General features: G+C 38.5%; 2 protein-coding genes across 2 annotated transcripts; one reads left to right on the top strand and one right to left on the bottom strand.

Moving 5' to 3' along the window:
- Positions 1-409: 409 nt before the first annotated feature.
- On the bottom strand, positions 410-6,504 carry LOC134312407 (E3 ubiquitin-protein ligase TRIM39-like). Its single transcript, XM_062994328.1, has 9 exons — positions 6,466-6,504; positions 5,143-5,190; positions 3,667-3,729; positions 3,443-3,547; positions 2,748-2,786; positions 2,607-2,645; positions 2,459-2,485; positions 2,328-2,354; positions 410-973 (listed from the first exon to the last, which is right to left on the bottom strand). The coding sequence occupies exons 2-9, from the start codon at positions 5,186-5,188 to the stop codon at positions 453-455; spliced, it is 867 nt and encodes a 288-aa protein (XP_062850398.1). The 5' UTR covers positions 5,189-5,190; positions 6,466-6,504; the 3' UTR covers positions 410-452.
- A 237-nt stretch (positions 6,505-6,741) lies between these two features.
- Positions 6,742-15,827, top strand: dhrs4 (dehydrogenase/reductase (SDR family) member 4). Its single transcript, XM_062994329.1, has 9 exons — positions 6,742-6,761; positions 8,589-8,704; positions 10,638-10,815; positions 10,898-10,999; positions 11,995-12,065; positions 12,155-12,206; positions 13,055-13,189; positions 14,214-14,269; positions 15,525-15,827. Exons 2-9 carry the CDS (start codon positions 8,592-8,594, stop codon positions 15,637-15,639), a joined length of 822 nt encoding a protein of 273 aa, XP_062850399.1. The 5' UTR covers positions 6,742-6,761; positions 8,589-8,591; the 3' UTR covers positions 15,640-15,827.
- The last annotated feature ends 716 nt before the right edge of the window (positions 15,828-16,543 follow it).

The following is a 16,543-nucleotide window of genomic DNA, read 5'->3' as shown; positions in this document are numbered from 1 at the left end:
ATTTAATGTAATTGGTAATACCATGGCAATGTGTAAGTGGTTTAACTATTTGACAAATGCAATAATAACGCAACTATGTTACTAAACTTTAATAACCTTTGATGCACCTACAGCATCTTCTGTTTTAACCTCTCAAAAAGTTTTTTGTTTTGCTAAACAGCGGTGCTATTGACCAGTCTGGCATCTACATGCAGATGTAACCGGATATATCGGGATGGGGAAGGTGGGATAGGGGGTTGGCAGCCCAGGTCCCATAATGGACTGGCATCTTGTTGGGTTGTGCTGCTGCATTGTGCCCAGTGATTCTGTGGAATTGGAACCACCGCAACCTCGACTAGAATAAAGCGGTGCTAATATAGTGAGATATATATAAATAGCTTTAAACACACTTTTGTAAGAAAAGTTTATTAATAGACATTCCTCCCAAAATCAACAAGCTTAATGAAATAAAATTAGGTAAAGAACATGAGCAACTTTTGGTTCTGTTGTATTCCAACCTGAAAGGCTCCATAAAACAGAAGTTTCTCTCTGAAGCTGGAAAGATAGGTGTGTAAATGAAGTTTGGCCACTGCATCATAAAAGGACACTTGACCCTGCTCGTAGTCCAGGTACAGTCCAAGCCTAGTTGGTGTGGTGTAAGGTGTCGGAATAGCTTTCCCATCGTTGATGACTATTTTACCATTTGTTGAGGCAATGGTCCAGATGCCACTGTCAGGGTCTGAATCAGGGGTGGTATCTGCATTAAAAGATGCTGTACGCAACCCAAGAGTCCAGGGCACAGACTGGGTCACCTGAAGTTCGAAATAAACCCTAGTGTTTAGCAGGTTTTTAGATGAAACACAGAGACATATCAGATATGTCTCAGCTGTTGGGACCCGGGGGGGACTGCTGAATGACGCTGTGTAGAGACTCCTGCCATTGTTGTTTACTTCGAGGGCAGCGTGAGCCGAATCAGGATTAAGAGTCACGTCAGCTGTCGACAAAAAAAAATCAAGAACATGGAAGCAACATGCAATATCTCCAAACTACTACTACTACATACTAGGTTTATCACTTTAGCCTACTATGGCAGAGATCTGGGTTTGAAACTCAGTGGTGCTATGGTCTGGCCAGGCATCTACACAGACATGATTGGCTATGTCTGAGTGAGGGGGAATGCCGAAGCACTGTAGGGTATTCCTGTCATCTAGCTCTTTTATCATCTCTGTGCAGGCGCCATCAATCAGCCAGCAGAGGTCATAATTGCATTGGTTATGAGAGGTCATTGGTTATGCAGCTTTTTAAATATCCCACCCCTATCTGAACAACTCAGCCCAGCCGGATGCTTTTACCGCTGTGCTACCTGAGCGGCCTTTTAATTGATGTGTTTAGTTAATGAAAAAATCTAAACCACATTTCCACAAAAGTTGGGACATTATGTAAAAGGCAATAAAACAAGCTGCTTGGGTGGCGCAGCAGTTTATCACTTTAGCCTACTATTGCTGAGATCTGGGTTTGAAACTTAGTGGTGCTATGGTCCGGCTAGGCATCTACACAGACATGATTGGCTATGTCTGAGTGAGGGGGAATGCCGAAGCACTGCAATAGACTAGCACCTTGTGTAGGGTATTCCTTGCGTCATGCTTCCTCTCCACCAGTGCCGATCTCCGCTCTGATTGAGGAGGACGAAGCTAATCCACGCCCCCTCCAACATATGGGCAGCATGCCGTATGCATCTTGTCACCTACACTTTGACGAGTGCAATGCAGATCAGCACTGTGTACGGAGAGACACACCCTGACAGCACTCTTTTACCATCTCTGTGCAGGCGGCAACAATCAGCCAGCAGAGGTCGTAATTGCATTGGTTATGAGAGAAACCCTATCCGGCTTTTTAAATATCCCACCCCTATCTGAACAACAGGGCAATTGTTGTTCATGTGGCTGCTCAGCCCAGCCGGCAGGCAGAGCTGAAACTTGATACGATGTAATCGAGATCCCAGCTCTGGTTCCAGCGTGCGTTTTTACCGCTGCTCCACCTGAGCGGCTATTATGTACTAATTTGTGTTTAATTGTTATTTAAGTTTGTATTTTCTCTAACATTAATGATCATTATTAGGTTTTACTATTAACAACTAAATACAAAAGAACAAGAGCCCTACTATTTTAACTATGACACTAATGAGAAATCCAGATTGCAGTGCAGATATGGAGCATGGTTTAGTCAAATTAGGGGAAGTGAATAGGATTATGTGTAACATAGGAAACAATAAATAAAAGTAAAATGTCCATGAGAGACAGTCCTTGAAAAGTAATGCAATATACAACCCAGGTTTTTGGACTCTGTACCTTTCTCTGCAATGATCCAACTCCACACTGCAAACAAGCAAAGACAAAATGCTGGACTTTAACAAGCAACTCCACAGATATTAAGTATGTCTATTTAATTACTTTTTAAATTAGAATGACACTGTTCTTACCTTCCTCTGGAACTATGCCTTCTTTTCCTGGTTGAAACAGAGATAAAATAAAACTGTATTATTCTGTACATGAGGCTTAAAAAAGAAGTAGGACTTCTACACTTAGACTGCTGCATGAGAATACAGCATTCGGTGCAAAAATACTTACTCGACAGACTGGGGAACTCCTTTTGGAAACCTGTCACATCTGAAACAGGGAATATAAAAAAAAACCTTTAAATATTTTTAAATAAAAGTCAATCATCTGACTCTTATATATGTCTAAGTAATGCAGGTATAATATTTTTACCTTCTGTCAGCTGATTGTTCATTTCCATTAACTTATAACCTATCAAAGTAATAAACAGTAAATATACATTTGCTTTCAAAAATCCACACATTATTTGACATGAAAAAGTGTGACCTATATACAGTACATAAGAGTTTTGAGGAGATTTACATACACTGTAAACATTTATAATAGTATGTAAAATAAACTAGCAGTTTATTACCTGGATTTCTATATTTACATTTTCAGCATTTAGCAGACGCTTTTATCCAAAGCGACTTACACAGTGAGCGGAACACAATGAGCAATTGAGGGCTAAGGGCCTTACTCAGGGACCCAACAGTAGCAACTTGGTGGTGGCGGGGCTTGAACCGGCAACCTTCTGTTTACTAGTCCAGTACCTTAACCACTGAGCTATCACTGGCCCAAACTAATATTTCACTAATTTGCCAAATAAATACTTCACAGATTACACTTCCATAGGAAATGCACTGCAAAGCTTAAAAGTGGCACTTTACTAAAAGGTCTTGAGTAAAAGAATATATATACCGTATTTTTACTTTTAAATACAAATGTTTTTACAGAGTAAGATGTTCCACCTTAGTGGTTTCAAAAAGCTACTTAGTTAAACAGCAAATACAGAATACAAATTTGTTTAACAACTAAAACTAAACTAAAAAAAACAAGAGAACTCATTCTTTATTTTTTTTTTTTACCTGTGATAATGACTCCACCGAGAAGAGTGAGAATAGCTGCTATGCAGGCTGTGGTAAAAATTACAAGTGTACTTCTCTGCAGAGTGACTATGGGTTCAGTATTAGCTGTTAGTATCAAAAAACATTATACATGGTACATTAGTGAAGTCTGGCTGATGTTCTTTTTTTAAACTATGATGCTTTGTTTTTTGTAAGGTAACATTTGTTTATGGTAGTTTATTTACCTTCTGTATTTTGTAGCTGCAGTTGAACACCATGTAGGTCAACACTGTTTTGCTGGTTGACCTCTTGACATTCCAAACAATAAAATAAAGTCAGTATAAAATAGTAACTAATTAATGAGATTATATACTTCCAGGCCAATATGTTTAGGAAAAATAATGAATTATATGAACGTGATCTTTATATCATGCTTGGAGTTATAGTGTCACCAAGGGTCATACTTCAAAACAGGTTAAAGCTAACATTCATTTTGCTCACATACATTTAATGCAATCCTTCTTACCATTTTACCAAAATAAGCACATATTTCCACCAGCACCCACCACAATTTTGTGAAAAGGAGAGTAAAGGCTGTTACAGCTGCAAAGAGAAGCGAGGTGACAACTCCATATTATTGCCTAGGTTTAAAATGGTCTGTCTAACAAGTGTATGGTCAGGGACCCACATACTTTTGACCAGGGGCGGCTCGTTCCTTAGGGCGATCAGGCGACGCACCACCAAAGGACGAAAGGGAAGAAATTTTTCTATCACAGCTGTGACTGTTCTGGAGTCTGTCTTGCCTTTAAATATTGTAGTCCAATCAGTGTCGAGTTGTGTTCCGTACAGTACCGCCCCTTTTGGGTGATTTCAGTCTGACTGAAAATCGCCCCGGATTGCTCTCATAGACTCTCATGTTAAGGCTCTTTTTTTTCGAACTGCAGGTGCTGCAATACATTCTGAATGGGTTCCGGGAGGGCTCGCACTTACGTGCTTGCGTCACACGTAACCTGGTGTAGCGATCTCGTCACCATGACTACCATTACATCAGTTCAGAGCAACTCCATCGTGTCATTAAGGGAAATGCCATTCAGTCGTCACAGTAATCAGGATAAATTAGCAACTTAAGAATTAGGGCCACCCAGACCAAATGTAAACATCAAGTATCTACAAAGGGGGGAAAATCATATAAGTTACAAGTAAATTACAAATTGTAATTTTACAAAACTGTAATTTTGAAATTGTGAATTCTGATTGCACTTATTGTATCTCCCCAATTGTTTAATTGTACTTCTTTATTCATTGCACATCAGCCCCAATGCCAATCTTTATTCTGGATCTGCTGCACCTAAAATAAAATCTGATGAAGACTGAATTAAATGGTTAGTGTGAAGGCTTTACTTTATTTTATGATTAATGGTAAAGCTGGTCTCTCTCCATGTTCAAGGTTATTGGTGAGGGCAAACTGACAGATGACTTAAGATGTTAATTATTTAAGCTTTAATTTACCCATTGAACGGGTCACCTTGGCCATCATCGCAACAATTGCCCTCCCACAATTGGCTATAACTGTTCTGATTGACTAGCAGTTTACAAAATATGAGTGTTGGTCAGTGAAAACAGTGGAAATCTTTGTACTTTTGTCAGTTAAATACATGTTCAAGAGAATTAACAATTCACAAATTATTGTTCTTATTAGCCATCTTTAAATATTAATATACCCTCATTGACATCCTCATGGTTTAGATTTGAACTGCCGTCCAGCATGTCTGGGGAAATAAAAAAATAAATAAATAAACTAATGTCATTAGAAATCTGAAGTTGAATGCAAACATTAGGACTTAAGTGTTTGGATCCATAACATTTAAAGAAAAAGTTAAGAGAAAGGTTTTGTAAAACAAGCTAAAATCTAAAACTATATGAGTATGGACATAATCCACTTCTCAAAGGACATATTTACTTTTTTGGTTCTTGGTATTTGGTTCTTGCTTTTATCTTGACATTTGTTAATTACAGTAATTATATATTATGTATCAGTTTTACATTGCTTCAGGGGGCGGCACAGTGGGTCAGTGGGTAACACTGTTGCCTCACAGCAAGAAGGTCCTGGGTTTGATACCCAGGTGAGGTGGTTTGGGTCCTTTCTGTGTGGAGTTTGCATGTTCTCCCCGTGTCTGCGTGGGTTTCCTCCGGGTGCTCCGGTTTGCTCCAACAGTCCAAAGACATGCAAGTGAGGTGAATTAGAGATAGAAAGTTGTCTGTGACTGTGTTTGACATTAAACTTGTGAACTGATTAATCTTGTGTAATGAGTAACTACCGTTTCTGTCATGAATGTAACCAAAGTGTAAAACATGACATTAAAATCCTAATAAATAAATAAATAAATATATTGCTTTAACCTTCTGGCGAAAGTCCCGCCTTTCCGCACACATGATTGGTCAAACATGAACCGCTCTACACGCAACTATTGGTCAAACAACTTCTCAATCGTTGCCTAGCACCACAGCAACAGAGAGCAGCAGCTTGCTTATAATACTGCAAATTTACATTTACATTTCATTTACATTTCCAAATCACATTAGGAAGACAAAAAGTGTCTAATGAAATAGTGGATCCTTTATAAAATATAACATATTTTTATTTTGCCTTATTTTGCCTATAAAAAGAAGCTGTCTAAAGTGTTGTTAAATTTAAATGTGTTTTTGGCCAGTCATTTTAATGGTTTATGTATTAAATTTAAATAATAGTTTTTAATGTACTGTAATGTACTTTTATGTAATGTAAAGCATCTCACATTCATTCTGAAAAATAGACTTAGTAAAATTTAGCGATCATAAAGCAGTATCAGATCATGCGTGGTCTCTTTTTACTTTTGTGTTATTATTTACGTTATGTTACCAAAATAAATCAATAATTATACATTTTACTGTTACCGTTTTAAGATAATACTAGACTGCAAAAGTTATAAATATAAGTTATGTAACGTGTAAAATGGCTACAATTGAATATCGTCAGTGGTATTTCAGCTTACAAAATTACAGACCTGGCAACACAGTGGTCCCTTCATATTACAACGGCTCTGATTACAACTGCTGCAGAAGAAACCAATAAGAACAGGCCAAACTGAGGCTTAGCCAATCAGCTGCAGTGTCTGGAAACCGATCGCATTTCAAATGTATTTATGCCCCCTTTAGTAAGGGCACTATGTTGGTTATGATTAAACGTCCATACTTTTTTAGTGCACTATAGTAAAACACTAGCATATTTGGAACACCCATCCTACTCGGTTAACCACCTCAAACGACATAGTTCAGAAAGCTTGTCCCTTCTGCTACTGAGGTAAAGTTAATAGATTTAGCTCTTGTGTATTATGACAGACAGGTGACAGAATCATTTACAAATCATTAACTTACCATGCATGTGTAATATGAATGTATTAATATAAAGTGTAATACAACGCATTAAAGACAACTGTTTCGGTTTAAAGCTTTACTGCATTACTGTTATTGACGACATTAGTATTAATCCAACCTGAGTGCAGAAATATGTTTGATTTAAACTATGCACGCTGGGTTGTGTGTTATTACAGTACAATAAGAGCTACAGCGATACATCAACAGCTATATTGCTGACCTTTCACCCAGATAATTTATTACTCACCAATCTCTGTAAAACTCTGCCCAAGTTCAACTGCAGTAAATGTTCACTCTTAAACGCTTTGCATAGTGAAAATAAATAACATTTACGCAATCAGTAAACTGTTTAACATTTATAAAGCAATTATATTAGTCAATAAAATGTAACGTTAAATAAACTATATTAAAATGAAATTCATGTAATTCCAAAATACATATTTTTATTTAAATATTGGAAGTTGCCAGGTGTGCAGGCTGTCTTATGGTGGGATTCAAAGGGCATCGAAGATATCCCACATCTGCAATCTGGCAACCCGTGTTTGGTGCATTTGGTAATACTTACTGTGGCTGTGGGTATTAAATTGTTTTGTTCACTTTACCAATACTACACTGTAAATGCACCCCAAAAAGATTGCTTATAATGCAATTATATTACTCAATAAAATGTAACGTTAAATAAAATATATTAACAAATTACAATTTTATGTAATTCCGAAATACATATTTATTTGTTTAACTATTGGAACTTGCCAGATGTGCAGGCTGGCTTATGGTAGGATTTTAAAGGTGACGAAGGCATCGAAGTTAGTCCACATCTGCAATCTGGCAACCCGTGTTTGGTGCATTTGGTAATACTTACTGTGGCTGTGGGTATTAAATTGTTTTGTTTACTTTACCAATACTACACTGTAAATGCACCCCAAAAAGATTGCTTATAATGCAGTTTTATTACTCAGTAAAATGTAACGTTAAATAAAATATATTAGCATAAAAGATTATGTAATTCCAAAACACATATTTCTGTGTAAATATTGGAAGTTGCCAGATGTGCAGGCTGTCTTAAGGTGGTATTCAAAAGGTGACGAAGGCATCGAAGTTAGCCCACATCTGCAATCTGGCAACCTGTGTTTGGTCCATTTGGTAATATTTACTGTGGCTGTGGGTATTAAATTGTTTTGTTTACCTTTTTGCACCAGACAAACTACTGACCCATATGGCCAAACAGATCTAGTTTTGATTTATCACTCCATCCATCACTAACAGTGTCCCAGAATGATCCAAATTCCTTCTGCTGTATTCCAGTAAACCCTTTTTGTACTCTTGGTCAAGAGTGGTGTGCATTGTCCTTGTTTGTTAAGTCTTCTTACGGTGGCCACTGACGCATTTGTCCTAGCCTTCATAAGGACATTCTTATTATCTCAATGAGATTGCAAGGCCTCGGGATAAAATTTGGGCTTTCTCCCACAGCCAGGCAAGTTTGCTGCAGTGCCATAAGTTTAGAACTTCTGGTCAGTACTCCCAGGGGTGTTCATAGGAATATAATAATATAATAATATAATATAATAATAATAATAATAATAATATAATATAATAATATTTTTTTACCACAGTTGCAACACACCTTTAACACTTGAATCCATTTGATTTTAAAATGACTTGTCCAACAAGCTAATGGTCAGGTGTCCAAATACCTAAAATGTATTATTGTGATGCTGCATTATAACATTTGCTTCTCTGTTATTATTTGTAGCAAATGTTTAGGACTGTGACCAAGTTTCTTCTGACCAATCCTGTTGCTGGTGGAAGAATGAGGTCACACTGCAGTCTTGCTGGAAAAGTTGCCATAGTTACTGCCTCCACAGACGGGTATGGTTGCAATACTGCATGCACAGATAATGTCACTACTACTGCTGCTGATGGGGGTGCTGCACAGCTTCAGGGTGTTATTTGCTGTATCCTTGTATACATATTCTCCCCATGTTTACCTGGGTACTTAGATTTTCTCCCACATACTTAAAACATGCAGAAGGTGAATTGCTTTAACCTGCTCTTGGTGCAATTGCGTAAAGGAGTAAATAGGTGAGTGTGGGGTGGCTAGTTTAGCGCATTTTCCAGATGTTTTTGGATGATGCTGGAACCAAACTGATCAGGTAAACCACATCATAAAAACAAACAAATACTGGGTGCTTCAGTGGCACAGTGGTAAAATATGCTGAGGTCTTGAGATCTCGAATTTGAATCTTAGCTCTGCTATCAGCCTACACAGACATGATTAGTGTCTGAGGGTGGAAGGACAGAATGGATTCCTCATTACTAATGTTATTAAGGCCTCTGCTGGCTGTTTGCTGAAAAAATAATTGAGATCAGTGCATAAATCATTGTAGGCAATACTGATCCCTATGTGAACCTGCACTGTGCAGGTGAAAAGAAGCAGTTGGCTACTGCACACTTGTGGGAGGAAGTACGGCCCTCCTCGTTCAGGATAGGGGTCTGATCTACACTGATCAGCCATAACATTAAAACCACCTCCTTGTTTCTACACTCACTGTCCATTTCATCAGTTCTACTTACAACATAGAAGCACTTTGAAATTCTACAACTATTGACTGTAGTCCATCTGTTTCTCTACATACTTTTTAGCCTGCTTTCACCCACAGGACCACCACAGAGTAGGTATTATTTAGGTGGTGGATCATTCTCAGCACTGCAGTGACACTGACATGGTGGTGGTGTTAGTGTGTGTTGTGCTGGTATGAGTGGATCAGACAAAGCAGCGCTGCTGGAGTTTTTAAATACCTTGTCCACTCACTGTCCACTCTATTAGACACTCCTACCTAGTTGGTCCACCTTGTAGATGTAAAGTCAGAGACGATCGCTCATCTATTGCTGCTGTTTGAGTTTGTCAAGTTCTAGACCTTCATCAGTGGTCACAGGAGGCTGAACACGGGGCGCTGTTGGCTGCATATTTTTGGTTGGTGGACTATTCCCAGACCAGCAGTGACAGTGAGGTGTTTAAAAACCCCAGTAGCATTGCTGTGTCTGATCCACTCATACCAGCATGACACACACTAACACACCACCACCATGTCAGTGTCACTGCAGTGCTGAGAGTGATCCAGCACCTAAATAATACCTACTCTGTGGTGGTCCTGGGAGAGTCCTGACCATTGAAGAACAGCATGAAAGAGGGCTAACAAAGCATGTAGAGAAACAGATGGACTACAGTCAGTAATTGTAGAACTACAAAGTGCTCCTATATGGTAAGTGGAGCTGATAGGATGGACAGTGAGTGTAGAAACAAGGAGGTAGTTTTAATGTTATGACTGATTGGTGTATTCGCACAGATAGCAGTATTGCATATGGAGAATCATGCACTGCTTTCAACTAGCCAGCAAAGGTCGCACGTAATATCAGTAGTTATAGGAATCCCTTGGATAATTTTGGCAATTTTTAAACAAATGTAAAGTTGTTGGGACAGTTTTTGTCTTGATATGGCCATTAGACTTATTCGGTTTATCTAATTTTCTTAGTACACAACAGTGCAACTACTAATACATTACTTGCTTACTCACACTAAGGAGTAATTTAAATGAGATGTTTTTGTGAAGTGGGAAGAAAACCAGAGTACCAGGAGGAAACCTATGTGAACATTAAAAGAACATGCAGACAGACCCTTACAGACAGTGACCAAAGGTGAGGACAAATTCAAGTCCTCCAGAACCATCTTGCTGTGCAACACCCACTCTGCCAGCTGCACTACAGTACTGTCCTCTAAATAACAGTGCAACCTAATTTTTAGGATTGGCTTGGCTGCTGCACAGGCACTGGGGAAAAGTGGAGCTCATGTTGTTGTGAGCAGCCGTCGAAAAGACAATGTGGACAAAGCTGTGGCGCTCTTACAGAGTGAAAACATCCAGGTGACTGGAACCACCTGTAATGTGGGCAACGAAGAGGACAGGAACAAACTCATCAACATGGTAAGCTTAATGCATTTCTTCTAAAACAGTACTGTTCTTTGTAATTTTGAAGAAGAGACCAACCATTTGGATTTTTCCTCAGACTCTGGAGCAGTGTGGTGGGATTGACATACTGGTCTCTAACGCAGCTGTGAACCCTTTCTTTGGAAACATTTTAGATTCCACAGATGAGGTCTGGACCAAGGTAACTGTCAAAGTCTTAACGTTCATACATTTTATAGATATACTAATGCACATTATGTAATTCCTAGGTGGAGCATCATTCCTAACATGCTGTCACAACATGCGAGTTTGAATCCCAACAGAGCCACCGGCCTGGCTGGGTGTCCACACAAACACAATTGGCCATTTTTGAGGGAGGGAAGGTTGGATGGGGTTTCTTTCTGTAGCCACTGCAGTTTGCGACCTCCCGGACTGGTCTGGGCGCCTGCGCTAGTGAGTGCAGAGTCACATGGAGCTTAGCATGGCTCTCTGTACTTGATGCAGCTCTGTGTGGGAATCCAGCACTGGCAGGTGATTGGAACTGGCCGTAGATTGGACACGTGTCAGAGGGGGGTGTGGTGATCCAGCTCTCCTTGATTGTGGATTGTGAAAGCAACAGCGCATTCACAATTGGAAATGGAAATGACTAGATTGCATTAACATTACATATACATTTGCAGCATTTAGCAGATTCTTTTATCCGAGGCAACTTACAGTACTGTTTAAGCAATTGAGGTTTAGGCACTTTGCTCAGGGACCCAACAGTGGCAACTTGCACACATACAGTATTTATTTGCTGTTATCCTCCTGGTTTTAATCATGTTTCTAAAGAACACTGCAACTACTGCCCACTGCTACTACTGCAACGACAAGAGCCCCTTTAAATAGCTTGGCAGTTTGCCCCCCAATTCCAGACACAGCCAATCATGTCTGTGTAGATGCCCGACATGCTGATAGCACCACTAAGATTAGAACCCTGGATCTCAGCCTTAGTGGATTAGCGTAGAACAACACCAAACACATTAGAAGCATAAAGTACCTCAGCAGACACCCTTTTAGGTCAATTTTAGCCTAAATTCTCATACTCTGACCCCTTTTAAAGCAATGTAAGTGCCCACATGTCAAGCAGGTTTTATTATTAAATCACTTGCTGTTCCTTGTTTAATTGCTTGTTTTAATCCCGTTTTTCTTTTTCAGATATTAGACGTGAATGTAAAAGCTGCATTTCTTTTAACCAAACTAGTGGTGCCTCATATGGAGAAAAGAGGGTAAGAAATCCAAAATACACTTCAAGAGTCAAGTGCTGTTTGAGAAGTCTTTCCTATATCCTGACATTGATCTGTGTTCCTCTTTTCAGAGGTGGCTCGGTGGTTTTTGTGTCATCTGTAGCAGGGTACCAGCCAATGCCAGTAAGAACACTGATCTTCATTAGTAAAATCATGTAAAGCTTTTAACCTCTTGTCAGTTACACATGGCTGTACAAGCCCCATGTATATGTACTATATTATACTACTGGACATTTATAGCAAGTAATGTATCCACACAAAGGAAGTGATTAATGTACACTATATGGCCAAAAGTGTTTGGACACCTGCCCATGAACTTGCTAGGCATTCAATTTTAGAAACTTTTGTCAATATAGTGTCACTACTGGACTGAGGATAGTCCACCAAAAATATCCAGCCAACAGCGCCCCGTGGGCAGCGTTCTATGACTTCTGATGAAGGTCTAGAAGATGACCAACTCAAACAGCAGCAATAGATGAGCGATCTTCTCTGACTTTACATCTACAAGGTGGACCAACTGGGTAGGAGTGTCTAATAGAGTGGACAGTGAGTGGACACGGTATTTAAAAACTCCAGCAGCGCTGCTGTGTCTGATCCACTCATACCAGCACAACACACACTAACACACCACCACCATGTCAGTGTCACTGCAGTGCTGAGAATGATCCAACACCCAAATAATACCTGTTCTGTGGGGGTCCTGACCATTGAAGAACAGGGTGAAAGCAGGCTAAAAAAGTATTTAGAGAAACAGATGGACTACAGTCAGTAATTGTAGAACTACAAAGTGCTTTTATATGGTAAGTGGAGCTGACAAAATGGACAGTGAGTGTAGAAACAAGGAGGTGGTTTTAATGTTATGGCTGATCGGTGTATAATATTTAAGTGTAAGCTGAAATGTCTTGCAAATCGTGTCTTAAACTGCACATTTTGGCTGATATTGTGTTACTGTTACTGTTGAATGTGTGTAGGGTCTCGGTCCATACAGTGTGAGTAAGACAGCTCTTCTGGGTCTAACAAAAGCACTTGCTCCTGAACTTGCACACAGTAACATCCGGGTCAACTGTGTGGCTCCGGGTATCATCAAGACACGCTTCAGTTCAGCTGTAAGAAATGTTTATACATTTTATACACCTTCGAGATTTTTTTTTACTGCACGAAATACACAGAAATTTGAGAACTTTTAACCAAAATTGAGAAAAAAAACCCCAGAAATATGCGTTTCCATTTTCTACTTGTTCCGTACAAACAGTAATTAACAGTAGAAGCTTTTATTAGTCAAGCGTGTTCATAGTAAAGACAGTGGTGAAAGCTTTCGTGAGAAATGTTAAACACCAGTTTATTAATCATAATTACTGTGTAACTGTGGCAAGTGTTTATAATAATAGGTTTTAAAAATTGTTCATTAAACACTGTAATTTGTTGAATTATTTGACAGTTACTGTAAGGATATTGAACATAATGTAAAAGAAATTCATGTGCAGTCAAAAAGTACAAAAAAGTATTTCATTTTTGTTAAGGAATCGTTTATTGATACTTATTCAGTATCATACAGTAATTGGAAGGAGCATTTAGAATCCTGTATCCTTTATTTCTTTATTATTCTGTCACATAGACTATATGGAATTAGGACACATCTAATTATTAATTTCAGATATTTTGAACACATCCATTCATATGAGAATCAAAAAATCAATCATGTGAACTAAATTATATGCCTCCAAATATTTGGCAACAGTTTGGGAAAGGCTCTATCCCTTTCCTGCAGTATGACTGTTCTCCTGTGCACAAAGCAAGGCAAATAAAGACATGATTTAACCAAGTTCAATGTAGAGAAACTATACAGACCCCTGACCTTAACCCTGTTGAAAACCATGTGTTCTTGTTTAATATGGTTGCCTTTAATATGGACCTCACACAAATTCTCCCAAGCACACTCCAAAATCTTGCAAAAAGCCTTCCCAAAAGAGGAAAGGCTGTAACTGCCCTAAAAAAAGTGGTGCCACCTTATTAACGACCATGGTTTTGGAATGGGGTGTCCAACAAGCTCATTGTAATATGTCAAAATACTTTTGCTCATGGGTGTCATTTCCTTTGCATTTAAATGTGCCTGAACTTGTTTTGTTGCAGCTGTGGCATAATGAAGATGCAACAGCAGAGTTTATGAAGATGCTGAGCCTTAAAAGGTAAAATACAGTAATTACAAATGCATTTTAATTTGTAGGTCGCCACCTCTTTAATACTTCATTAAATTACATAAAATCATTTGCATGCTTATATCTGCTGCAGAGATACTTTATATGATCAAAAGAACATAAATACCTGACCAATGGCCTTTTAAAACATTAATATAGTGTTGGGCTGAGATATATACCTAGCATTATACTTAGTTTTGTTTAAAATAGCGAATTAAATCTAAATCATGACTAAATAGCTGACCTAATCACTAGGGATGTAACGATGCACCACAAGACAGTTAAAAATCGATGCACATGTGCCATGATTTTAATCGGTTATTCACTTAAGATGAATCATTATTCACTTTAAACAGCAGAGGGCACTGGCGCTATTTATTCTTTTCACACAAAAAGTGAAACCAGCATTACCTCAGAAATAAAAGGACATTCATTATTTAGATAAATAAAAGATAAGCACAAATACAATATTTTATTTTAAAGAGAAATAATAAAAGGAAAAAAAAAATCATATTGTAAACCCAGTATTGCAAATCTGATCGCATCGTGGGTAGAGTGTATCATTACATCCCTACTAATCACCCTAACTGTAGTATAAATCATATCTAATAGAATCTCAGCTGTACTATCGGCTGGCCAGGCATCTACACAGAAACGACAGGGAGATGGCCACAGCCTTGCCGAAGATCGGCTCCCTGTCCAGTGTATAACTGCCTTGCGCTAAGTGTTTCCTGACCTGTTGCACTAAAAGTGGTTGATGAAAATGAAATGGAAAAAAAATACTGATGCTGCTTGTATACAAAACCGTCCATACACAAGTTTTCAGTATTTTATATCTGCCATAAGCTTTTTAAATCAATTCTTTTTAGTTCTTGCCCCACTGTTGTCGTTTGTGATTTTTCCTAAACCACATACTATGTACTAATAGGTATGTCAGTATTAATGGTTTGTAACACAGCCTTGATCTTGACATTGCTTAATAACAGGATTTTTTCTTAGATTACCACTTGATGTCTTGACAAATACTGTCAGTTGTCAGTTGCTAGGTAATAGGTTATTATTGACAATATTAAAGTTGCTTTCTAAGACAAGATGCATTACATTGCATTAAGTTGCACTAAATTTGTAAAACATTCTAGTTTGAAAGCATCAGCCCTTCACCTTAAAATGTTAAAGACAACGTGTAAAATCATATAAATATTAATGCATATAAAAGGTAGCTTTGAATTGTAACCTCTGCTCATAGGCTGGGGAAACCTGAAGACATTGGAGGAGTGATTACTTTCCTGTGTTCAGATGATGCCTCCTACATCACTGGAGAGACCATTACTGTAACAGGTGGCATAAACTGCAGACTGTAGAAGGTGTGTGTGTGTGTTTGAATGTATGTTTATCATCATGTGTTCAAAACAATATGCAACAGAACAACCTTGATAAGCAATCAGGAAACAATCAGGATACAATTGTTTTACTGATGAGAATCTGATGTCAGATTTGGCACTCAAAATAAATAATGTGAAATTGTAATAAAACACACCTCTTCATGTGTGATGTTCTCATTTTGTATGAATCAGTTCTCTGAACAGAGAAGCTGGCACCTATTCTGTGAACATTTAACTTTGATTAGGTGAGCCACACTCCAGCATGTTTTTAAAAGGAAACCAATGTAGATACAGGCAAGCAAACACATATACAGCCATGTGAAAAAGTTAGGACACCCCATGAGAACCTTTGTCTTTTTGAACATATTTAAACATAGGGACATGTGAGCTTCATTTGAACAGTAGTGAGAGATGGAGCTTATATAACTAAACAACAAAATGTTAAAAAATACTTTTAAACTCAAGTTGTAAAATGTAATGAACAAAAATGGAAATTGATTGTGAGGAAAAAGTTAGGACACCCTATGCCCTAATAGCTGGTATTTCCCCATTTGGCTGAAATAACCTCAATTAGACATTTCCTATAACCATCTACCAGTCTCTGACATCGACTGGTGGAAAGTTTTTCCCACTCCTCCATACAGAATTTCTTCAGCTGTGTGAGGTTTGAGGGGTTTCTTGCATGCACAGCCCGTTTCAAATCAGCCCACAGTATCTCAATAGGATTAAGATCCGGGCTTTCTTTTGAGCCATTCCTTGGTGGATTTACTGGAATGTTTTGGGTCGTTGTCCTGCTGCATGGTCCACTTCTGCTTCAGTTTTTGGACAGTTTTTTACATTTTTCTCAAGCACCCTCTGTGAAGAATTCATCGTGGATTCTATA

The sequence above is a fragment of the Trichomycterus rosablanca genome, chromosome 4, assembly GCF_030014385.1.
Source record: "Trichomycterus rosablanca isolate fTriRos1 chromosome 4, fTriRos1.hap1, whole genome shotgun sequence".
In the NCBI taxonomy this organism is placed as follows: Eukaryota; Metazoa; Chordata; class Actinopteri; order Siluriformes; family Trichomycteridae; genus Trichomycterus; species Trichomycterus rosablanca.
The sequence above is the reverse complement of the archived record's forward strand: the minus strand, read 5'-3'. Positions and strand labels throughout refer to the sequence as shown.

What these genes read in the sequence shown, in the direction of transcription:
- LOC134312407 (XM_062994328.1), bottom strand. Translation starts at nt 5,188, where the DNA reads ATGCTGGACGGCAGTTCAAATCTAAACCATGAGGATGTCAATGAGG. An exon ending in GAACAATCAGCTGACAGAAG is followed by an intron (nt 2,646 to 2,747) that starts GTAAAAATATTA and finishes TCCCTGTTTCAG; the next exon opens with ATGTGACAGGTTTCCAAAAG. An exon ending in AGGCATAGTTCCAGAGGAAG is followed by an intron (nt 2,355 to 2,458) that starts GTAAGAACAGTG and finishes GCTTGTTTGCAG; the next exon opens with TGTGGAGTTGGATCATTGCA.
- dhrs4 (XM_062994329.1), top strand. Translation starts at nt 8,592, where the DNA reads ATGTTTAGGACTGTGACCAAGTTTCTTCTGACCAATCCTGTTGCTGGT. An exon ending in GGAACAAACTCATCAACATG is followed by an intron (nt 10,816 to 10,897) that starts GTAAGCTTAATG and finishes ATTTTTCCTCAG; the next exon opens with ACTCTGGAGCAGTGTGGTGG. An exon ending in CAGATGAGGTCTGGACCAAG is followed by an intron (nt 11,000 to 11,994) that starts GTAACTGTCAAA and finishes TTTCTTTTTCAG; the next exon opens with ATATTAGACGTGAATGTAAA.